General features: G+C 45.2%; 1 protein-coding gene across 2 annotated transcripts in view; it reads left to right on the top strand.

Moving 5' to 3' along the window:
• Positions 1-25,085, top strand: part of Lmx1a (LIM homeobox transcription factor 1 alpha) — a 146,368-nt gene that overhangs the window by 116,478 nt on the left and 4,805 nt on the right. For both annotated transcript variants that reach the window (XM_021244720.2, XM_087206823.1), the window contains 3 exons: positions 19,425-19,597; positions 22,750-22,827; positions 24,344-24,413. In XM_021244720.2, the coding sequence (XP_021100379.1) occupies positions 19,425-19,597; positions 22,750-22,827; positions 24,344-24,413 (321 nt within the window). The remainder of the gene's footprint in view (positions 1-19,424; positions 19,598-22,749; positions 22,828-24,343; positions 24,414-25,085) is intronic.

Raw genomic sequence — 25,085 nt, 5'->3', positions numbered from 1 at the left:
GAGCATACAGAGAGGAGCAGTAATTCTTGGGGTGCATATATGTGTATTAAGGAGCAGAGGACTCAGGGAGCTGTTAAAAATCTTTCACAATGGATATGGAACTTTGGAGAATTTGCTCATTGGCATATTCATTCAATACATACTGTATCCCTACTGTGTGTCAGGCATCATATTAAGTACTGGGGATGCAATGGTGAGCAATGTAGGCCAAGTGCTTGTCATCCAGGATTTAAAATTCTACAACTGACATGACCATTAAATGTGGGAAGAGAGGTTAAGTGGAGGATGACTGAGGTTTCTACATTATATGATTAGTGATGTCACAAGGAGACAAGATCGGTCAGCAAAGAAAGATCTAGGTAATGAATCCAGGTGGAGCATCCTGAGTTAGAAGGTTGCTGTGAGCCAGGTGGATATGGAGTCTGTTGGGCTGCTGCACACGTGGATCTAGGGGTCAAGGTGGAGGTCAGATGTGGATCTGGGAATCAGAAAAGCTGAAGCTTTAAAAGAAGGCAGGTTTTTTTAACCAATGTTTCCACTGATGTTGTTGTCTGAATCTGCATGGTTGTGGGAAACAGACAACACTTAAGAGCAATAGCAACAAATATCAATAGAGCAGTGGTTCACCAAGTATCAACTGGCCACTTGCTAGAAATCAGATTTTTATGTTTCATTCTAGACTTACTGTATGACACTCTGGGTTGCAGCCAATAATCTGTGATTCTGCTGCCCTGGAAAGTTTGAGCAGCACGGAATTAGAACACTACATACAGCCCACCACATACCAGCCATTGAGGCTGTAGGCCAAGCATGAGCAGTGGGCACCAGCACTTCCTAGTGGGCATTGCCTGCAAAGAGTCATCTCCCTATACCTCATCCCCAGGCAGCTGTGGTGCCACTACGAGTCTCCCTCCCTCCCTTCCTCCTTCCTCTCTCCCTCTCTCCCTCTCTTTGACTCCTTCCTTATTACCATCATCTCCAATGTCATTCTTTCAAGCCACACTTGAATCCCTCCTCTGTGACCAGCCCCCAGCCACCTAGAGAACATGAAGTGTATAAAAGATAGTTCTTCTACAGTTCAGATAGACTTTGACAGACGACACGATCAGTGAATACAAATTTGTTATCTGTGAACAAATTGGCAACAATTTGCTGTGTATTTAAATGATTTAGGAGAGAAATTTATGAGGATGGGAGTAGTAAGTGATTTAGTTAAAAATATTCTAAAGCAGAGGCTTTGGGGTTATGGCTCCCTGGATTTAATTTCCAGTTCTTCCCCCAGATGGCTGGTGGTCTTGGGTAAACAGTTTGAGCATCCTCTTCCTCACGTGTAAAATGGGCTCTGTGGAGCTTGTGTAGTATATGTTGGTATATATGAGATGTTTATTATAGTTCCTGGCACCAAGTAAATGCTCAGTAAAAGGAATTCATTATTGTACTTGCGTACAAGGGACTTCTTCTGGTCCTTGTAACTTCCTGCTCATACAGTGGCAAAGGAGAGAGAGGGAAGAAATCCTAGAAATGGCAACACACTCCAAAGACAACTTCCTGACTCATTAAAGTGCCCTTTTCATGTGGTCAGGAAGCCACACATGTGACTGCTTGACAGTGACACAAGGAGACTCAGCTGGCATCACCTAATCTAACAGCTGGGGTGTGAGCAGAGGGATTTGAGGTTCTTGAAGGAGGGACAAAGGACACAAGACAGCCTCTGTGAAGTGGAACGTGCCAAAAGAAGTGTACATTGATTCTAGCACTTTCTCCAAGAACTGGTTTGATTCTTTGCATACTGATCATATTATTTTGAATTATGTTTATTTTCTTAAACAACCAACAATATCTTGGAAAGTCCTTGTTTTTGCAGAAGTACGTGCCTCCCTAAAAGCAAACCAGGCAGTGATGCTGAACGCCTCCTTCCATGAAGAAGCATAGGAAGTGTTTGCCCTCCAGCATTCCTCTCTCTGTTGGTGTCTCATGGCTCTCCAGATCCTGAAAGCCTAATCCATATTACATGTAAGAGAGAGCCACTCAGACCTGGTTTTCCCCTGAAGAGACTGGTAGAGCCATGCACACGCATTTTCTGGTTTTTTCCCCAGAGTTGAAGAGAAATAGAAAATTTCTTCATTTCTTTGTTGAACCCTAAGTCTTTGAGCCTGAACCTGAGAACTGCCAGTGCGAAAGGCTTGTGGTGGGGATGCATACCTCCTCCAAAGTGGCAAGGCCCTGGGCCTCTCCACATACTCCTCTGGGGACCTTTGCTACCCCAGCACTGGGCTGTTGGATCTCCAGCCTTCCCAACTCCATGGATCTTAGGGGCTGGTTTCACAGAGCTCACCCCTCAGCCCCAAGATCATTTTCTTTTACTTTGGATGTACAGCAAGGATCATGGAGCAGCAGACAGAAAGTTTTTTCTTTCTCTTGTCTGAAAGAACCCTCTTGAAAATGCTTCATCAAGTGCATGAGACATACTGGTTTCAGTCACTTTGATGCCCTTGATGTATCTGTGTACTTTGTGTAGGCAAATTTCCAGTAACAACAGATTTGTAATGTTAACAGTTAATCTTAATTTTGTGAACTTGATTGATTTTACCATCTGCCCCAGAGATTAGTGGAGCACACTTCTGGTTGTGTCTGGGTGGGTCATGGAGGTATGACCTTGGGATATGGGAGTCTCTGGTTGCTCACCTCTTTCTCTCTGGCACTGTTCTCTGCTCTAACATTCAGCTGCCATGAACTAAGCAGCTTCCCTATGATGCTTCTGCCTTGGAGCCAGCCAGTTATGGACTGGATTCCCTGAAACCATGAGCCAAATTAAACCTTCCTTCCTTTAAATTGTAGATGTTGGGTATTGTGTCCCAGTCATGGGAAAGCTAATTGATACAGTAATCATTAAGATTCTAGAAAGTTGGGAGAAACTTGTCACAGCGTACTTCAAGGGCTATAATTCTCAAACTATAAACTTTAGAATTAAAAAATTTTGGAAGAGGTAAAAATGTATATGATGTCAGTTAAAGTAGGGGGAAAGGGATTATTAAGATAAAATAACAATAACTGTAATTTTGCACCAAATTTAGGCTCATGGGACTTGAACTACTAAGCAGAATATTTCACCTGAAATCTTCCTATACTATAAACAAAGAATTAAGCAGAACATAAATTGATATCAGATGTTTATTTTAAACAAAAACCTCAAGGAAGCATTTTCTGTAGGGAGTCGCCACTTAGCCGAGCTTCCTTTACTTTTCCATGTGCAATTGTATAGAGCAGTGGCTTATGTTTAAGGAAATGCTGTTAGAACTCATTGGAAGATCGAGAACTATTTTTTAAAAGCCCAGACTATTTATATTAGTGGTTAAAGAAGATAGAATAATTTCCTTTAGAAATTTTACCCACAAATGTTGACATTGTTGTTGCAAAGCCCTTTGGATTGCATGGATGGAGTTACTGAGAAGAACCCATCCCCAACAAGTGTTTGCCAGCTGCTCTGCCAAGAGTCAGGATCTGAGCTGCCAAGGGATTTTTCTCCTCCTACCTCCTGTGGCAGACCATGGTGAGAAGCTAAGGCACTGGATCCAAGGCAAGAAACTTGGAGCCAAAATTTGGAGCTACTAAGCATGCATGGGATCTTGGATAAGTTTCTTTGCCTAATTGGGATTCAATTTCCTCACCTGAGGAAATACAAATGAATGTGAAGCAGGTCTAGATGTTCTCTCATTTTTTTTTTTGGTTCTGGGGATCGAACTCAGGAGCCTTGTGCTTGCAAGGCTGGTGGCAGCACCACTGAGCTAAATCACCGGCCCTTTCTCTAATTTCTTTTTTGTTTTCTGATGTTGGGCTATTTCCCATCATGTTCCACTCAGGGCAAGTCATAACTCTCCATGCATGTGAGGATTTTTAAGCAAGGTGACAGAGCAGTGGCAAATCTGTTGGTTCCACTCTCTCAGCCTATGCAGGGAGTTATTGGCTTATATGTGGGGCTGGTCCTGCCACCAGCAAAAATGAAGTCTGGCAAGATCATGGGAAAATATTAAAGCTCAGGTTGCTAGACACCAAATGGAGAGATTTGTTTAAGCATTGCCTAAGTGACAGTTGCTATAGCTACCCACATTAGGTCATTCTAATAAACTAGAAATAAAATCACTGCAGGTACAAAGCATAAGCTCAGAGATTTTTGTTCACTGTCACAAACACTGTCATGGAAGATTCTTGTCTTCACTCAAGTTCCTACAAAAAAATACTGTAGACTGTGTGGCTTATAAACAACAGAAATTATTTCTCATAGTACTAGAGGCTGGAAGTGCAAGATCAGCGTGCCAGCATGGTTGTGTTCAGGTAATGTTTCTCTTTGGAGTTGCACACTGATGACTTCTCATTGTATCCTCATCAGATGGAAAAAAAGCATAAGAAATTCTTTAGGATTCTTTCATAAGGGTACTAATCCCATTCATGAGGGCTCTATTCTACTGACCTCATTACTCTCCAAAAGAGCTACCTCCAGTACCATCACAGTGAGCTTTAGGGTTTCAAAGAGGAATTTTAGGAGGACACACCCGGTCCACAGTGGTCTCAGTCAGCATTTCTTAGCAGGAGGACTGTTGGTGTTTTTTGGTGTTTTTTGTTTTTTGGTGGCCCCCATCCACTAACAACTACAAGAACCTTCATAGATTTGCAAATGCCTCCAGGGTACAGAACATTCCTGACTGAAAACCCATGGTCAATTCAGTAATCATAACTGGAGGGCAGATTTGTTCATCTTTTCCCTGTTCACTTACAATCACAAAAGACTGAGTTGAAAGGAATATAAGACATCATCTATGACAGTTCCCTCGTTCATAGTTGAGGAAACTGAGGTTAAGCGCCTTGCCCAGGATCACATTGTAGAGGCAAGTGTAGCACCAGGCTTCCACCCATCAAGGGCCTTGTGCTGCTTCCTTTGGTGCCACATAACATGGTCAAAAAACTGTTTGGGACAAGATGAATGGATTGTGACTAATAGCAGAGGCCATCTATAACTTCTGTTAGTGGATGTCCTCCCCAAGATCCTGAGCTTTGGGGTTTTCTAGAATGACCAATGCTTTAAACAGTTGATCTTGTTGAAGAGAACAGTTACCTAAAGCAGAGTGGATGCCATATTTTGTATTCTAAGATAGTTTTCTTCAGGTTACATTTTAACATGTCCAAAATTGGAACATGGCATAGTTAATGCTACAGAAAAGCATTATATCAAAGTTTAATTGACCACATTTTCTTTCTTTCTTGGTGATCTCCAAAATATATTTTACAATGAAAGACAGCTTATATTTGGTGAGGTGTAATAGATCATTTACAGGACAAGTTGCAGAGATACTTGAATTTTAGCTCTTCCCAGAGGTGATGCAGCATGCATTTGTCGCTGTTTGAACTGTATGTGACACAACAGCACAGATGTTGGACACATTGAAGAGAGCTTTTACAAGTAAAAATGATGAGCTGTCTGCTTTCTATGTCCAGTCTCTGGAGTAAGTTTCCTTTCAAGTTCTTGCTGGCCTTCAGTTTTTGTCTTTGGCCTCTAGGATCTGGCCATGGTGCTGACTGCTTATGGAACTCTAATACCAACTTTCAAGGCATTTTGGCTGTAAAATCTAAGTTCTAAGGTAAATATTCACCATGCTTCATTATGCAATTGCTTCTCATGCATGATCCCTAAAAAATTAGCTCCAGGAACAATAAAAAAGGAAATGAGAAGATGATTTAACTCGGTTTTCAGTATGACTAGTGAAACAGAGCGCCTGGATGTGCTCACCTGGCACATGAAGGAACGGTTGCTAAACCTGTGAAATTATTTACCACACTCAAGAAGTGAATCATGGAGAGATCAACCTGGAGGAGAGGAACAATTGTCAACATTTAAATGAGAGAGTTTAATTAGAGAATTGGTTATGCATCTAATGAGATTGAGATGCAAACAGATCAGGATGGTGAGACAGTCTACAAATTAGCAACTAAGGGAAGCTGTTACCACCCTTCAGCTGAGGGACATAGGGAGGAGGTGATGCAACTTCTGGGAGCATCTGGCAGAAGCCAAAGCTGCTGTTGGTCTGTCAGGTGCCGAGCTGGCACCATGGAGGAAGATGCAGCAGCTGCCAGAGACACTATGCAAGGGAGAGGGAGGTCAAGGTAACTCCTTGGTCTCTCCTTTTCTCTGACTGCCTTGTAAATGTTTCCTATTAGTTGAATCTAGGTAGTGTAGCATATTGTAAGAGACAGTCCTCAGGACAAAGAAGGGACAAAGGGAAAGGAAAGAATAAATTGAATGCCAAAGAATGGCACTTAACTTATGAAACATGAAAAGACAAGGAAGAACATTAGAGGCACCCAAAATAGTGGAAAGAAATTTTAAAAGTCAGTATTTGTTTAGTAACATTGAGGCTTTCTTGGGCCTTCCAGAGTGGATGGGACAGGGAGAAAAGTATGAAAGCCTTGAAGTAGGTAAGGAACGGGGCACTGGATTCTCTTCCCATCTTTCCAGTTTCTAGCAGTAGCTTCCCATTGTACTTAAGTACAAACTCCCTGTCATGGCCTCTGTGCTCTACTATGGTCTGGGACCTGCCTCCTACCTCGACACCCACCTTCTCCTCTTTATGGACTGTGACCTAGGTGTGACAGCTGAGCATGAGGTGCCCGGGCCATGGCCTCTCTGCCTCTGCCTCTGCCTGACCTCACCACTCGGGCTGCTCTCTCTTGTCACTTAAAATGCCACTTCCTCTGCAGTTTCTTAACCTCTGAGGAAGTAGGTGTCCTTCACCACTGACGTCCCCTGCACAGCCATCCTGTTTTCAGAACCTACTTACCGCTACTTAAATCTGATGAAGATTCTATAAGGCTTTGGTTCATTCTTTATTTCTAAGATGTGTTTCTCCAAAGAAAGGTAAGTTCCATTGTAGGAAGGGGGCTTCTCGGTTTTATTCAGCACTGCACTGTACCTTCAGAGCCTATAACAACAGTGGTGTCAACATTATGCGGGGTCAATAAAGATCTGCTGCCGATGTGACCCAAAAAAATCCCATTAAAAGGTATGGCAATTACCTGCTTATCTGTCACCCATTCTGTGACTTGATTTCCCTCTCCCTTTTCCTTTTCTTATTTTTAAAAAATACTGACAAAAAGCTTTTTGTTATTTTGCATTATAATGAGATCTTCTTAGATGACATCTATGATGTTACTTCATGATTCTAGAGTTAGGACTAAGAATAATGTTTGGAATTTCTTAAATGCTTAATGTGTGCCCAGCATAAGAAACAGAGATTTGCAAAAATTAAATAATTTGTTCTCAGAAGAATCATCATTTAACCCAGGTCTATTGACTCCAGAGCCCCCTGTTCCTAACAGCTTCACTTTTCTGACTCTGCCACCTTTCTGGTCATCTCTGCCCAACCTCTACCCCTTCACTGTCCATGTCCCTCTCAGTTGTGCCTCGTCTTGCCTTTTTGATTTATTTTTGTTAAAATTATCTCATGCTTTGTACATCTCTTGGGAAATCTTCTCTCAATCCTCTATGACCACATTAGATGTCCTCCCATTTTATTCCCCAGAACCCTCCACCTTACACTTTTCATCCTGCTTCGGAAAGTCCTGTTGACCCATCATTCCTTTCCCTAAACTGTCAGTTCTTCTGTCTTGTTCATGGATGTATATTAAGAGTATTGCAAAATAAATATTTTAGGTGCATGCATAAATGATGGAAGTATCGAAGGACCTCTGTCTATTGAAAAATATTTATTCATGCCTGATGGCAACAAAGTTCTTCATAGTGAAATAAAATTCAACTCAACAGAAGTTTGATCTCTGCACCACTTCTCAGGTGCACATCCATTATGGTATGCAGTGTGGCATATCTATCAGAATAATCCCATAGCAGGGCTAAGCTTCAGCTGCTGTGATAGCCCATTAGCAACCTGTATTTCCCTGAGGCTCAGGTGTTCCCAAGTGTCAAGTTACTTCTCCTTGGCCAAGCTTCTCACTAATCTCTTGCTCTAGCTCTCACTGGCATCAGTGGAGAGGAAACAGCTGACCACAAGGGAAGATTCATTGAAAGACTTGATCTGGGACACTAAACTAAACAGACATATTTGATGGCATTTGTGTTTTGTGGGAGATGCACAGCTTTGGAATCGTCTGGGTTCTGCAAACTGAAGGGCTGCTCAGCACTTTACCCCAGTCCTGGAGGAGGTGATAATGAAGAAAGGCTGAAGAGATCCACTGAAGCATGAGGGTAAAGGATGCAGTGGTTCCCTGTTCCCTTACCAGCATGCATATCCTTGGCCCTTCTGTTAATAGCCATTGCCTTGCCAAAGAGGAGGGAGCAGTGAGCCTGTGCTTGGTAGTGTGCTTAAAGGTAGTGCACACCAAAGCCAGCCCTGTTTACGTCTATGTCAGCCTTAGGTCACCATATGTTATCCTCATGTTTCGCTCCAGCCATACAATTATTATAATTACAGGGCAAAAAGGTTTTTTAAACATAGTTTCTCTCTCTCTCTCTCTCTCTCTCTCTCTCTCTCTCTCTCTCTCTCTGACACACACACACACACACACACACACACACACACGCACACACACACACTGGGGAGAGAGCCCAGGGTATAGGGTGTTCACACAGAGCTACATTCCTAGTACTTTTATTTTTTGAGAGAGGGGCTCCCTAAGTTGCCCGGTCTAGGCTTCAACTTGTGATCCTTCTGCCTAAGCTTCCCATAGTGCTGGGATTATAGGCACATACCACCATGCCTTCCTAGTTTTATTCTTCTTTAATTGTGAAAACTGGCAGGAATCATTGAAGATTTGGTCAAATATTGGAAAAGGGGTAAAACTCTGGGTTGGTAGCAAGTACGAAGGTGCTATGATCATGCCCATCTCTTCAGATGCTCTCACTACAACTCTGCATGTGTTGGTCACTTTCCTTGTCCATGAGACACATTACCCAACACTCACAATTTAAAAGAGAAGAGGTTTATTTTGGCTTATGTTTTCAGTCAGTAGTTGACTGGCTCCAAGGCAGGAAGGGCATAGTGGAAGGGTCTAGGTCTGTGGTGGTGAACCTATAGCACACATGTTACTTGTTTTACTTTTAAGACAAAAGATGTTAATGTATGAGTTTTTTCTAAGCTAATCCCTCAGTATTCAGGTTTAATTGCAGTTGGCATTTTGCAATAAATAAGTGGGTTTTGGGTTGCAGTTTGGGCATTCATCTCTAAAAGGTTCCCCATCACTTGTCTACATGGAGGAGAGCTGCTCACATTATGGTGGCCAGGAAGCAGAGAGAGAAAGGAGGATCTGGGGAGGGAGATAGACCCTTCCAGGTCACGCCGCCAGTGACCCTCTTCTTCCAAAAGACCCACCTATGAGTGCATAATAAGGCCTTTGGGAGACAGTCTTAATCTGAACCCATGTGTGCATGCAGGAACTGGGTGGGGAAGGGGAGAGAAAGGTCAGCCATTCTCAATGTGTGGTTCCCAGGTCAGCAGTATCAGTGTCCCCTGGGAAATGGTTAGAACTGGAAAGTTGTGGACCCCATCCCTGACCTACTGAATCAGACGTTGGGGACAAGAAGTAGCAACATGTGTTTAATCCAGCCCTGCAGGTGCTTCTGAAGCATATTGGTATTATAGGTTCTGATTTTAGGGTTAGAATAACAGTATTTTTCCACTAACCCCTATTTCAACAGTAAACTCTATACTTATATATAAGAACAGAATTGTGAAGGCGAGGGTTTCCTGTTAGAATGTCAAAGCTAACTAAAGACCCAAGTTTTTTGTGATGACCCTGACAGCAATGATTTCATCAAATCAGGATTATCTTGGACAACAAATTTCATTTAAGGGTAACAACCATAAATATTTTCCAGATGGTTGCAATGCTGTTCACTATGCATTTATAGTCAGTTTATATTAATTTTGGGAAGACCCTTTCTGCAAAAAATATTAATGCTTGAACCTTGTTTTCATTCTCCCCTGTGAAGAACCATGGCTATGGAAGTATGTTGAAATCTCTCAGTTCTGAAAGGTAGCACAGCTGTCCAGGGCTAAGGCTCCTGGCCACTTCCTCCTGCTCTTCTCTAAAGCTACCCTTGGACACTAAATGTTCTAGTCCAGCTAGCTAGATCACACATCATACCAGGGCCCTACAGTACTTACTGCTCTCCTCACTTCTGTTTTCTTTTCTTCAGTCTCCCTCCTTCCTCTCTGTATCTCTAATTACCATAATTTTGAACTTTACTTTTTCATGGCTTTCTCTCCTCTCCTTATTGAAACATACCTGGATGGTTACTGATGAACTAGCGGACCATCAGTGGACTCAGTATCAACATGAAAGAAATTTAGATCAGAGTTCAACTAAAATAAACCTCATATGAGCTGTGCCTCAGCTGTGGAGGTGGCTAATGATCCCCTGCTCTTTTCAGATGGCCATCCCTGACTTGTGGGACGGATTGTAATCTGAAGGCACAGACCAGGTTTGATACTGGCCCTCTGTTTACCTTTCCAAACAAGCAGAGGGCTGCTCAGAACCAGGGTGTGGTGGCCAAGGCCTCAAGCAGTCTGTTTGGTTGTGACCATCCTGGTAGCCTCTTCCTGGGATTAAGTCTGTAGTGTTTGATAAACTCAGCCCACCTTGAAAATTATCTTGGCCTTTTGAAAAAAGTTGGAGTGATAATTAACCCCTTGTCTTCCAACTCTGTCTAGAAACAATGTAATACTTTCAGATAATTTATCCTCCTGAAGACTAATAATTGATATAGTAAAATTGTACTACTCCAAAGAGTGATGGTATTTAATCTGCTTAAGTCACTCACTAAACTGGAGCAAACACACTCAAATCTTATTAATATAAACCTAATGTAATGTCATGCTCCCTGCCTAATGAACTCTCAGGTAACTGGATTACTAAGCTTTCATCTGGACGGAGCTCTGGGCCCCAGACATCTGAATCAACATGCTATGAGCTTCATAGCTCAAATAGAACAAGTCATGGTTTTCTCTTAGTGTATTCATGTTTGATTTGAATGCAGTGGTGCTGATGTAGAGGACTCTTCTGATGTTCTGATTGTCAGTGTTCCATGAAAAGGCATGCTCAGCATTTACTCCTGTGCTTATCAGTTTGGATTGCACATGGTCCTGTTTTTGTCAGTTGGGAAGAAGAAAGATGGAAAAATTCAGAGGGGAAGATGCAGTGTGAGTGTGTGTGTGTGTTTGTGTGTGTAGAGCCAGGGTTGGCGTTAGTATAAGACTTATTCAAATATCCAAAGGCCTGAAACTTAGGCAAATTAGTAAGGCCACCATTCAGTACCAATGCTGTCCTGTTTCCCCACATGCCTGCCAAGCACAAGGTCTCCCTTCATCACACTAGCCAGCTGAGGAAGGCGAAGGAGAAGCATCCATGCTCGGGCAGCCGCCAGTCCTCCTGGCGTGCAGACATAGCTCCCCATGGGGCTGGCCTGGATGCCAGCCCAGGATGCCCTGGCTCTGACCCACCTGGCCCCTCCCTTCCCTGGTGCAAAGCCCTCTTGTGCAGCAGGCATCCCGAACAAAGGTGTCTTTCTTGGAACACTACCTGTGGCTTCGCTCAGGAGAGCAGCCTGGCTTTTGTCTGCTCTGTGCTTGAAGTGCTTGGTGCTCTGTGATTGGAGCACTTCCCTGAGCCTGCCCTTGGGGGATGCCAGGGACTGCCAGGCAGGGCATCACGGGAGAGACAGGAACAGCAGGGCTGGCAGTGGGGGTCGAGGGTGATGGGGATTTCAATAAGCTCTGTCGCTTTTCAACTGGAAAGAGTGACTTTTCCAGCAGGAGCTCAGAATGACTGTTCTGCCCCCGGGAAGCCCCCCTTCAATCGATCCTTTTCTTTCCTCACTCTTTAATAAGAGCAACACCACTGGCTCACAGTCACACAGCACCTGACATCTGCAAGTACCAGGTACTTCCAGCATCTTGTGGCAGTAGCCCAGGGAGGTCAGGCAGGCAGTGGGGCAGGTGTGGAGAAGCAGCAGTGTCCCAGCCGTGTGCCCTGGGGCAAGATAGCACCATCCCCTTCCTGAGTCTCAGTTTACTCATCTGTTACCAAAAAAAATGCATTTCCTTCCTCATAGAATTGTAGTAGAAACAATGAAATAAGTTGTCATAAACAAGTTGTTAAATGATGCAAGGGAAGCATTAGTAGGTAAGCATAAGGAATTTTCAAATCATTTTGCAGATGAAGGAATTGAGTCTCAAAATGTAAAGAGGTATTGCTGTGTGTGTGTTTTTGTTTTTGTGGTGGTGGTGGTACTGGAGATAAAACTCAGGATGCCCTATCCATGAGCTATATCCCCAGCCCTTAAACAAAATTGTTTTTATTTTGAGACAGGGTCTTACTAAGTTGCCCTGACAGGACTTGAACTTTAGATCCTCCTGCCTCAGCCTCCCTCAGTGCTACGATTGTAGTTGTGCACTTCTATGGTCAGCTTTATAATGTGAGAAGTTTTAAACAAGGGTAAACAGCCAAGTAGCAAAATCAGGACTAGAATTTAGACCTCACTCTTTATGGTCAGAGGTGCTTTCCAGTACTCCACATGCTCTTCTGTTGTACGGAATGAACTTTCATTGTTGATGGGAGACAAAATATTCCAATTTTCTGAACTCTTAGCCCAGGGCATGCATGCATGGCTGTCATTTGCTGATGCCTGATTTGCTGGTTTAAAGTTTCCTTCCTCCCTGCAGGGGCATCTCTGGGCATGGGATTGGAACTAAGCAGGGCTTTCAGGAAACCCAGTCCTGCCACCCAACCCCTGTGTGTGCTGTGGCTCATTCCTGAACCTCTCTGAGGCTGAGGTTACTCTTTGGTTGGGAAGAGTCAGGTTATGATAAGACCCTTCAGGCTGTGCCGCAGAGATGAGATGAAGTCTGTACTCTGGACGCAGGGCCTGGTATAGAACTCTGAGTGTTTGCAGCATAAGCATTTCCTTATTTTTTCAGGGTCTTTGTCTAGGGCCAGGACCCAAAGACAGCCTCGGGCCAGTTACAGAGGATGTGTGGCCTGATGCTGTCACCCACACAGGAGCACGGCAACTCAGAAGCCGAGACCTGTGCTTTTCCTGGTCCACTGTGCCCTGTACCCTGGCCTTATGCTTCCCCTCATAGCTCCAGCCACAGACCCCCTCCCTCAACACCCAGGCCTCATCGCTGCTGATGACATCTCCTGAATACACGCAGGTGGCCTCTCCACCCCCAGAGGTGCACCTGGGCCTGAGCCAAGGCCTCCTACTCCTCTCTGTGCCGGCTCTTCCACTTTCTCCCCAGCCTTGGGCAGGCTGAGCCCTTCTTTAGAACACCTGTATCTTCCCCTTGCCTTTCCAATTCCACTTCCTCTTTCCCTGACGTCTCTGGCTGATCGATACTCCTTTTTTGTAAATGCTCACATTTTTAGTTCGTTTTTACTGTGCCTGCAGAACTTAACCATTTCATGTTCCTTCTTGTCTCCTGCATGTTCACCTCTCTCAACTCCGTGGACTGTTTCTTGGGAGCAGCCTTGTTTCTCCTGCTCCTGTCTCATCGCGGTGCATAGAACCGTGCTGAGTGTGCAGGGAGAGCTTCCGGGATGAGCTTCCCTCCCCAGATTGCCGTGTTGCTTCCACACTATGGAACAGTCCATTCCTTGGTGTGCCCTCCCCTCTCCCCTCTCTCCTCTCTCCTCGGCAGCCTCTGTTCATCTTTAGTGCCACTTGTTTTGTGCACCAGCGACACCTGTGCTGCTGGCCCTCCCGGTCCTCTCCCCTCATTCCTCTGAGCAGAGTTACCATATGTTGCTCTCAGATCTCCTTTCTTCACAATGGGAGTAGAGGCTGATTCTTCCTCACCTCTCTGGCTGTTTTTGTGTATATTTCCTCACACATGAGCCCCCAGTACGTGCTTATTGAGTGCATGATTAAATGAACAAGTTCCCCATCCCCTCTTCTCCCGGGACCTGTTTCGGGTCTGAATTGAGACCTTGAAGAACTGTGTGTAAGGCAGTTTCAAAACAGTAGCTGCAGAAACTTGGCTTTTCTGAAGCCACCACCTCCTGCTCTTTACCTGCCACTCTGACCTCAGCACATCCAGTGGGCCACTCTCAGGAAGAATCGGATTCCAGCTCCCAAGCACAAGGCAGTGACAGAAATAGCTTCCTGTGTATCCTGTCTTCCTAAATTCCCCCTTTCTTTCTTTTTCTCTCCCTCCTTCTTCCAGCCACAACAAATCCCAGACCCTTCCTCTCCTCCCCCAGCCTGAAAGACATTTATGAGGCTCGTCACTGGGGAAGCATCCGAGGCCTGAGGCCTCTTGTTCCCGCCTCTCGTTTCCTAGCACGAGGGTCTCTCATCCCCTCCCTCACCCGCACCTCCTGGGCCAAGCTCAGATATTTCTTGCCCTGTTTATGGGCCGTTGGGATTTTTCCAACAACCTGAAATGAATCTACAAGGCCCCACAGGTAGTGCAGCTCTGTCTCCCAGCCATAAACCATGGCCCGGGCTTTCATCTGCGATTGCTTATGTCATAAACGAGTGGGAGGAACAGCAACGGCCCTGAACCATTCCAGATTTTCTTTTCTTTTTACAAGAAAGGGGAAAGAAAGGCCCTGAGAAATGTGTTCCAACTGTGTGCCAAGCCAATTCATTTCACTCTGGTAGGCTGTGTGTGGAGACTTAATCTCAGGGCTTCCCCACTAGGAGTCAGATTTATGCTGTGCTTGTGTCTAAATGGCCTCCAGGGATGCTGACATTTGTTGTCGGGGAGCAGCGAGTGGTGTTCCTTTCATCTCTGCTGAGGGGTGTCAGCTTAAATGATGAGGGATCGCTCTGCCTGCATCTGGGTGTGGGAGTCTCTCGCATGGAGAGACAGAGAGGGGCCGCTGATCCCTCTGCCCCACTTCTCTGCTGTTTGAAGGTTTTTCTTCATCTTCTGCTCCCCAGTACTCCTGCTGGCTCAGGATGAAGTCTGCTGGAGCTTTTTGAATTTTCCTTTCTGTTGGACAAATTGTTAAGTGTGGATTTCAGGCACTGAATATGTTCACGGGGAAGCTGGAACCCAAGAGTCTGGCAGGCCTGCCTTGCTGAAAGGAAAGGCGGCGAGACTCCCAGTGAATGTCCCTGAAATGCTTGGAAATTCCCCAAGATAGTCGGGGGAAGCCATTATGACCCCCAAATTTACACACAATAGCAGGAGCTGGGGGATGGTCAGCTCCTGTTGGCAGCTGGGTGTGGTGTCTGTATTTTAAGTGGGTCCAAAATGCCCCTCCATCTCTCCATCTTGACCATTCTGTCACCCAGACCCACCAGGACACATGAACATCTACACTGGTGAGTGCTCAGGTGCAGGCATTTCCTGTACTGAGCTGTGGGAGAGAATACACCAGACCATGCTATCTGACTCCACATGGTATCTCCTCATAGATGAGCAGTGCTTCCTGCCCCAGAGCCAGAGCCCAAAGCAATAGGACAAAGAACTGGCAAGTTTTGATGGAGAACAGGAGTTCACCAGGGGTCTAGGGCAGGGCTCAGCCTGGTGCCTGCCTCTGAAAAGTGGTCCACTGGGAACCAGACACGCCGGTTCATGTTGCTCCTGACTCCCTCGTGCTGCAGGTGCTGCAGTGACTGAGCTGAGTAGGTGTGACAGAGACCATAAAGTCTGCAAAGGCTAAAAGATTCACTCTCTGGAGTTTTACAGTGGAGCTTAGAGGCTTCTGTTCTACAGCACAGAGTGCTTCTTGAAAGGAAAATGGGGGACCTGAAGAGAGAGAAGGAGTAAGATACTGAATGGTGTAAAGGAGGAGTCAGAGGGAGAAAATACACCACACAAATAAAAGCTCTCCCGTGACAAACCACAGCTACTCCTGCTCCTTCTTCTTTTTCTCCTCATCTTTCCCTACCCATTCCCTTTCTCCTCCTCTTGGACACAACTGTGTTTTCTTCTCCATCTTCTTACAGGGCTGTCAGCATCCTCCAAAGTCAGGCACTGAGAGGGAGCCTAGGAGACAGCTCCCCTTTATTGTCTGTTGTCAGCAGCTCTTCAGAAATGTGCTCTCGCCCTAGGCCAGGTGATTAGAGTGACAGCTGTAGGAGGACACAGAAGTCCTCACCCTCCTGCCTGTGAACAGAGTTTAGAAGTTGCGCTTTCCTTCTGCAACCAGCCCCAGCTGCCTCTCCCTCTTTTTTTCTACACCTTGTCCAAGCACCCACCCACCTGGATTGCACAAGACCAGATCTCTCTGTTGGCTAGGGTCATGTCGAGAGAGAGGGAGAGAGGGAGAGAGAGAGACAGGGAGAGAGGGAGACGGAGAGAGCCAGAAACAGAGACAGGCACAGAGAGAGAAATGAACACTGGTAGTGTGAACCCTTATCTCAAATCTCTTATTGATATGACAGTGTTACTGAGAACACATGTCTAGGACCAAGAATACATCCTTTATGCTGCAGTAGTAATAATGATGATTACTATATAATGTTTACCTATCGCATCCTAGCCAGTTCTAAACCCTTCACTTAAAGCATCTCATTTAATTCCATTTAACAGCATGGTTACCTTCCCTTTGAGAGAATCGAGTCTTTGGAATGTGTTCAAACTCCCACGTGACCAGCAGAGCCGGTATGGAAACCAGAGTTTATCTGAATCCAAAACCTGTGCTGTGGACCTCTTGTCACATTGCTAACATTTATGCACTCTTGTCATTATTTTAAATTTTAGGTTTTCATACTTACATTATCCAATGTGCTAATACACATTTGCTTCAGTCTATCTGAGGGATGACTGTAAAAGAATCAGAATGACTCTCTATAAGACACTTGCAAATACCATTTTACTGGCCAAACTGGTATAAGACTGGTTTCCAAAGACAATACAATTTCATTTTAAAATGTACTCTGCACTGAAAATTTCTCAGTCCTTCTCAAGGTTGACCACTTTGAGTTACTTGCCTTGGAAGAGATTGGTGTGCCCCTTGGGGTGGAAAATCAGCCCTATTTCCTCAGGAATGTTCCTGAAGAATCACTAATGCCCAAGGAGCAGCCTTTTCATCCCACTAGGGAGGTTCATTTGCTGCATCGAACACTGGGACTGGGGAGTCGCCAAGCAGCCAGATGAGGGGGCCTTCAGGGGGCGAATCTGTGCCAGCTGGGGCTTTCTTTTTTCTACCTTTTAAGCTCTCAGGGTGTCATTTCCCTGAGGCTTTTAGTTCTTCAGGGTTTGTTTTCTCCTTGCTGTTCTGCAAATCTCCTTCTAGGAAGACCTTTCCACGTCTTTACCCAAGTTGGGCTGGGCCAGCTTCTCTCATCCCCCTTGGAAAGAGCAACCTCACAGGCAAAGGCGCCAGGAGCTGTCCCTGGCATGAGGACCCTGGCAGTGACACAGTGGAATTTTTCAGGGTCTTTCTTTTGTTTGTACTCTTAAAAGGGATGAGGCAGAAGGAAAAGGCAACCTTTCCACAACATGTATTAGGCACCGCATGTGTGTCTGGTACATGACAGTGGTACTATGTCACCGTCTGGGTGGGTGATGTTGTCAGTGTACAGATGAGGAAGCTGGCTAGGGACGTCACATAACTAGAGCAAGGCTCTACCTCGAGCCAGCGGTGGGAATACCTGCCTACCTCAGTTTCTTTCCAGTTCAGTGATCTCACAACTGAGTGTTCCCTGTGTGTCCAAGATGTTTGTCTCAATTTCCATAGAAAGAAGAAGCACTGCTCTTTCAGATGAAATAAGTCTCCTGGCTCTGGTAGAGCCAAAAAATTAGAACTCAGCTAATACAAAACCAAAGCAACATATGCAAAGGGGCATCCTGTGCAGGGGCAAGGGGAGTAAGAAGGAAGGCATGTGGCACAGGACTGTGGTCTTCATCGGCGCTTTCTTGAGGTAGGCAGAAGGCCTGGGCTAGGGGAAGCCCTTGGGGCCAAAGTTTTCACTGAGGGAAGGAAGACAGTGGAGTTTCAGGAGACCAGAGATGAAAGAGATTCTTAGGAAAATGGGGACACAACTGCCTATGGCTTTTAATGCCCCACATAGAAGTCTCTGTCACAGGTGTTTCCAGGCCCTCAAAGCACTTTCTCATGGGTGTGAAGTCTGTGGACATAGGAAGTAAAATGTGACTTTCCCTAGAAGCTTAATTCCCTTTCAAAGTTCCCCCATGTTCCTCTCTGATTATGGAATTGAAGGAATTCTTGTGGTTTTTACAGCTACTGTAGTGAGAGTTATTTACTTTGTAGATAAGCGGTGTTGATGAGTTATTGGTGTTACCTGGTCATTCTTCAGTTGTCTGTGCCCATAGGTAAAGTCTAATGCTGGTCATTGATGGCCTTCCATACATCATATTTCCTACCTCTGGCGGGGGCTAGAGTTCTGGACACTGCATCTATAGAGTTACGCATCACCCCTCCAACTCTCATTTTGAAAATGAGATCTAGAGCATCACATAAATAACTGACACTTTTTGAGCACTTCTCATTTGCCAAGCTACATTTGGAGGGTCTTACTGGTATCAACTCATGTGACCCTTACAGCAACCCCAGGAAAGTGGATTCTCTTACATCACAACTTTGCAGATGGAGTAATTGAGTTATGAAGAGTTACTTAACTTACCAAGGCTACATATGAGGTGTGGCTGAAAAATACTGTGAATGTTTAAATTTTTAAAAAATGTATTACAGTAAAAGATGCATTGCCACTGATTTCCCTCAGAATACTCACCCTCACTTCTAACGCACTTATCCCCTCATTCTTGCCACTGTCTGAAACAGTTATAGCTCTTCTTAGTGAGCATCTTTGGTTATGGTACTGTGGCTACTTCTAATTCCTGAATTGATTTCAAACATTTACTTTTCACGGTCATTTTTACTTTAGGGACGAGCTGGAAGTCACGTGGTGCCAGATTCGGTGAATAGGGTGGAGGAGGACACATTATAATGTGCCTTTCTGTTGGACAACACTCAGCACCAGCATTCACCACAATTTTGATCACACCTTGTAAAGCCACTTTGGAAACAGGACTTCTAGAACTGTTTCAGAAAGTGGCAAGAACCATGGGTTAAGTGTGTTCAAAGCAAGAAGAAGTATTTTGAGTGGGAATAGCGGCACTGTCTTTTTTTTATAATAAACTTAAAAAAAAATTTACACGTTTGCCATATATTTTGATCACCTTTTGTAGCTGGTGAAAATGGAACCAGGATGTCACAGCTGAGGCGTAATGAGGACTTTCTGGTTCCTGCCTCTGGGCTTTAGATGTGCTTTTCTGAGCCTTTTCCTGGAAGCTTGTACATCAGTAGCACTCAGACTGTTGCACTCATATGTGAAAGCCGTCTGGGAACACGCATGGCATTCGAGTGCCTTGTTATGCAACAACATACAGCTCTAGAACGTGCCTTGCGGGAATGGATGACATTTTTTCTGCTTCTTTTAGGCAAAAGTGATGATGAAGAAAGTCTTTGCAAGTCAGCCCAGGGGACAGGGAAAGGAGCCACTGAGGATGGCAAGGACCATAAGCGTCCCAAACGTCCCAGAACCATCTTGACGACGCAGCAGAGGAGAGCGTTCAAGGCCTCGTTTGAAGTATCCTCCAAGCCCTGCAGGAAGGTCAGCAGTGGAGATGGGAAGGGAGTGGAACAGGGGTCCACCTGCCTGGGATGCCAGGGGGCACTGGGGGCCTGAGTGGTAGGGAAAGCCGATCAGACAGAGCTTGTGCAGGTGGAGAGCCCTGATGGAGACTCCAGGGACTGCCAAGCTGTGGCCAGGGAAGTGACAGAATCTCCTCATGACTTCGTGTGTGCTCATCTCCCCTGAGGGGCTCTGGGTGTCACCTTTCATTTCCTGGAGAGTAATAGGAAAAATAGTAATAATAATAGCAATAGGTATCAGTTGTGATACAGACCAAGATGCTGTAACAAAGAATACGCAAATATGATGGCTTGCAAGATGTACTGTTTTTGGTGGTAGTAGTGGTGGGGACTTGGCTTGTTCCCACTGGTGCAGTAAACTGGGGACTCACCCATGTTGTAGTTCATTTCTTTTTGTGTTGAATGGTGTTCCACTTATTGTATGGATGTGCCATGAGTTTTTCCAATTGTCCACTGCTAGGAGTTTGGGTTGTATCCATCGTGGGGCTGTTAAAAATAAGGCTGCTCTGAACATCTGTAGAAAAAATGCAGTGTCTTAATGAGATAGGAGTTTATTTTTCTCTTATCTATAACCGTCCAATGGAGAGCAAGCCAAAACTGATGGAGCAGCTCTGTTATTTATCATGGGAGTCCAAGGGCTGTCAGCGGTTGTTTCCATTTTTCCAGCCACCAGGGCAGAGAAAGAAGAAGTGGAGGCCAGGCAAGCAGCTGCCTTTTTACGGACATACCCAGGGTTTCCTCGCACCAATTCCACTTACATATGTTGGCCAAAATTGAGTCTGACAGCCGTATTTCCTGCACGAGAAGCAGGAGAATGACTCTACCTGGGTTACCACGTGCCCTGCTAAAACTCAGGCATTCAGGTATTGGTAGGAGGGAGAAGACGGACCCTGCAGGCAATTCGCAGTCCCTGCCACAAATAACTGTGCCCATTTTCTGAGCACTCACAATTTATTGGACTGCCTGCCGTACACTATGTGCTATCTTTTTATACACTAAAAATAGACAAAATCATGCTTTGTTTCAAATTCATCAAATAAATAGTTTTTTAAAATTCGTATTATATTTTTTCTGCATCCCTTTCTGTATTAGTTAACTTTCCCTGTGATGACAAAACAACCTAAAATCTTAGTGGCTCCCAATAAATGTGTATTTTCTGCTCCTGCTCTGGATGTGGGTTGTGGCCTTGCTGAGCTCAGGTTTAGGCCTGCTCCCCCAGTATCTCATTTGAGGGTCTTGGCTGAAGTAACAACCCTCCCCCAAACATGTTGTTCTCATGGGGATGGCATAAAGCAAGAGGCCATGTCAGAGCAGTAAGCCCATGGAAAACCTCTCTCTGGATATCACACTGATCACATCCACGTGTGTTCCATGGGCCCAAGTACGTAATGGGGCTTAGCCCAACATGGGAGCAACGTTGAAGCACCCTCTAATCCTGCACACATACACACAGAACAGGGCAGGGATAATTTAGGTAACTGTTGAACAATATATGTTTTGCCACAACTTTGACTTTTGAAAAGACTCACCTGCAGAGCTGTCCTGTCTCTACTCTTGCAGCTCCCTACATTCCCAGAGAAGTTTTTATAGAAAGGGAAGTATAAAGTGCTAAGTGTGCTGCTTACCCGCTTCTTCTTTGTGCAGTCCTACTTTCTCAATGGCCTTGTGCCAAGTACCTGTCCCCAGGCAGCTTCCAGCCAGCTGTTTGGAGGAGATGCACACTGTAAAGCCAAGAACAGCACTGATGACATACCAGGGGCCAGGGGAGCTGCAGGAAGGGAAAGGTCGCTGTGTCCGGGGACTGCAGGGTTTTGTGAAGCAGGTGGCTTCTGAGCTGGGGCTCAGAATGGATAGGGTGTCAGCAGGTGCGAGGGGGCCTGTTGTGTACTTCTGTTGTAGGTGGCTTAGCAGAAGGTTGTGCCTTAAAAACCTGGCCTAATCATCACACTTCTAAGCCTCAGCCCAAGAGGCGTGAGAAAAGTAAAGTATTTCCCAGGGCCTGCAGTTGCTCTACTCAAGTGTGTATTCAGGAACCTCTTTCAGTCCCTTCTCCTCTGGAACTCATCGGGAGGGGGCAGAGTCCCTCAGGCCCACTCTGTGAAGGTCTATGCTTGCTTACCCTTTCCCCTCTTACTGTCTCGCCAGGGCCTTGCCATGTGCCTGGATGGCTGGCAGATGTTTCAGCTCATCTCTTTATTACCTGGATCCCTACCGTCTTCATTTCTGTGCAGCCCCAGTGCAGGTGCCACATCAGAGCTGTGCACCTGGTTCTGCCAGCTTCCAGATGGCTCTCTGGAAAGGGCTTGCTCAGGACAACACTGAATGTGAATAATAGAAAACACCCAAAGTCACCTAGAGCTAGAGGGACAAAGCCAAGAATTTAGGTGAATTTAGACAAGCGAAGAGAACAGTAGAGAACCATTTTGCAAAGTGATCTTTAACTTCAACTATCCTTGAGTAGGTTAATGTGTGTGTATAGTCTATAGCTAAAGCACAGTAGTCTTCGATAATATCTAAGAACCACCTGAAGGCCTGATTTCAGAATAAGGAAAACCCAGAAATACTTTCTGGAAACCTTCATTTAAATGAGTGGGTCTTCCTTCCTGTGTTACCTCTCTACCTGAAAGGAGGTCTGTTCTTGTGTGTGGGTTTATGATGATACGAGTCTCTAGCTAGCCCTGTATAACAGGGGTCCCCAACCCCAGGCCTGTTAGAAACTGGGCCGAGCAGCAGGAAGTGAGTAGCAGGTGAGGAAGTGAAGCATCATCTATATTTACAGCCATTCCCCATGGGTCACATAACCACCTGACTTTGGCGTTCTGTTAGCTCAGCTTAGCTCATTAGATTCTCGCAGGAGTGAGAACCCTGCTGTGAACCGCACATGTGAAGGACCTAGGTTGTGTGCTCTTTTGAATCATCCCCAAACCACACCCCAGCTCTGCTCCCCCTCCTGGTCTATGGAAAAAAATATCTTCCACAAAACTGGTCGTTGGTACCAAAAAAAAGGTTTGGGACACCCAATGTGGAAGATCTGCCTGTCGGCCTCCCCATGTAGTGCGTCGGATGTGTTCTGCCAGTGTTTCTACGCTGATAATGTTTGCATTCTTCAAGGTGAGGGAGACTCTGGCTGCAGAGACTGGGCTGAGTGTCCGTGTTGTCCAGGTGTGGTTCCAGAACCAGAGAGCTAAGGTAATCCTGCTGCTTCTTTTTATGGGTCTCTGGGTTGCTTGTTTCCTGAAACAACACCAGTAAGATATTAGACTTGGTGCCAGGCTTTCTAACCTGGACTCACTGGACAGAGAAGCTCTCTCGATGAAAACATTCTGTTATCAACAATTATTTCAGCCACAGAAGCTCTGTGGCATTTGTTTTAGTGAAATGACTTTTATTTTTCCAGTGACCCTGAATGTGAACCTGGCCAGCTATTTGTATAAATAAATGTCTTTATGAAAAGCCATATTCTTTATATTTGTTTTTAACTCGTATTTATTTAATCGAGATACCAAAGTTTTTATAAAATTTCAAAGAGAAACCCAAAAAGCACACATACAACTGTCTCGGACAACATTTTGGCATGGTGGGACAAATGACCTCACTCCCATCTTCCAGTGACTGCCCCTTACTGCCACAGCCCCAAATCATCATACTGTCTTCCAAATCCCATCAATGCCTGGGTTCTCCTAGCACAGTCTTTGTTTTGAACTTTTTTCTTTTCTTTTTTTTCGGTACCAGGGATCGAACTCGGGACCTTGCACTTGCAGGGCAGGCTGTGGAACCACTGAGCTAAATCCCTGGCCCATGTTGTGAACTTTTGCTCATTTATCTTCCTACTTCTAAGTAGGCCATGTCCTGGCCTGTTCCTCTGCTATTTTGGTCTTCAGTGGGTGATTACAATGCCCTTATATGATCATGATTGGTTAATGTAGCACTGCCATAACTGAATTTTTCAAAACTGGGCTGCTGATGTGCTATTCCATGAGAAAAAGACTCCCCAGGGCAGTAAGTTTGGGCAGTAAGTCATAAAGCAGAGGAACACATTTAAATATGGAAAAAATCTTGCAATAAAGAAAAAAATTTTAAATGTAGTGTTTCCTTCTCTCTCTCTCCTCTCTCCCTCTAACACACACACACACACACACACACACACACACACACAAAGACTAAAAGCATACATGTTAACATCTCATAGAACACTGATGTTCCACGGAACAGTTTGAGAAACATTGGGTTAAAATCTGCTTCCTACCTAGAGACATGAATCTCCAGGGTGGTGTCATAAACTCAAGGGCCAGCAGACAGGGGAGGGAAGGGAGAAGTCTCTTGGCCCATCTTATACCTTATCAGAGGCCCTGGCTCCACATCTATCCTGGCTGAGACATCCACATTTGTACAATTATTACCTCACGTGAAGCTGTCCAAGCATAAGTAGCAAGTTGTACTTGCTGAAGGAGATCCATTTCTGAGAAGACAAATGTACCACTCCCAGCTGTGTTCCCACTGCAAAGTATAAGAGGCCCTGGACGTATCCACTTGAGGTGCTTCCCCTGGTGTGGCTCCTTGGCTGAACAAAAGCTTGGGAAACACTCCCTCTAGTTTGCAAACCACTCTCTCACCAAGGGGGAAGGCTTCACTCCCCTTTCCCCTCATGGCTCAGGCATGAGCTGGTGCTTCCCTAACTCCTAATCCTGTGGTCCTCCCCTGTCAGATGAAGAAGCTGGCCAGGCGACAGCAGCAACAGCAGCAAGACCAGCAGAACACACAGAGGCTCAGTTCTGGTAAGCTGGTGGCTCAATGCCTGGAGTGACCTATCTGTTCTCAATGAAGCCCCCCTCATATCCATTGAGAGATAAGACCTTTTAAGTGAGGACTGAGCTACCAGGAACTTGTAAGTGTGGAGGGCATGTGAGCCACAGTCTAGACCTGCTGATTGGAGGTGGCTTAGCCTTATCCAAGCTCCCTGACCTGTGCCTACCTAGATCAGGACTACAGAGTCACAAACTTGTCCTGTGTCTTATCTTGGCCTGTCCTCCTTCTAGGTAATCAGTTTAATAAAATACAACACTGACTTAATCCTTATGTTAGCCTTCTGTCACTGTAAGAAAAATCCCTAAGATAATCAACTTAAAGGCAGAAAGATGTATTTTGGCTCATGGTTTCAGAGGTTTCAGTCAATGGTAGCTTGGTCCTGTTGCCTTTTGGACCTGTGGTGAGGCAGAAAATCATAGCGAAAGTGTGGAGGAGGAGAGCTGCTAATGCTTAGTGGACAGGTAACAAAAAGAGAGAAGGGGCTGAAATTTCCCTTTCAAGGGAATATGCGCAATGACTCAACTTATTCCCATGAAGTCCTACCTCCTGAAGGTTGTAATACCTCCCAGTAGCACCATAGGCTGGTGACCAAGCTTTTAGCATATGTGTCTTTGGGGACATTTAATATCCAAACCATAGCA

Source organism: Heterocephalus glaber, unplaced genomic scaffold, assembly GCF_053883595.1.
Source record: "Heterocephalus glaber isolate CG9 unplaced genomic scaffold, H.glaber_assembly_v1.0 deba00000738, whole genome shotgun sequence".
NCBI lineage: Eukaryota > Metazoa > Chordata > Mammalia > Rodentia > Bathyergidae > Heterocephalus > Heterocephalus glaber.
This window is presented reverse-complemented; position numbering and strand designations above follow the sequence as displayed.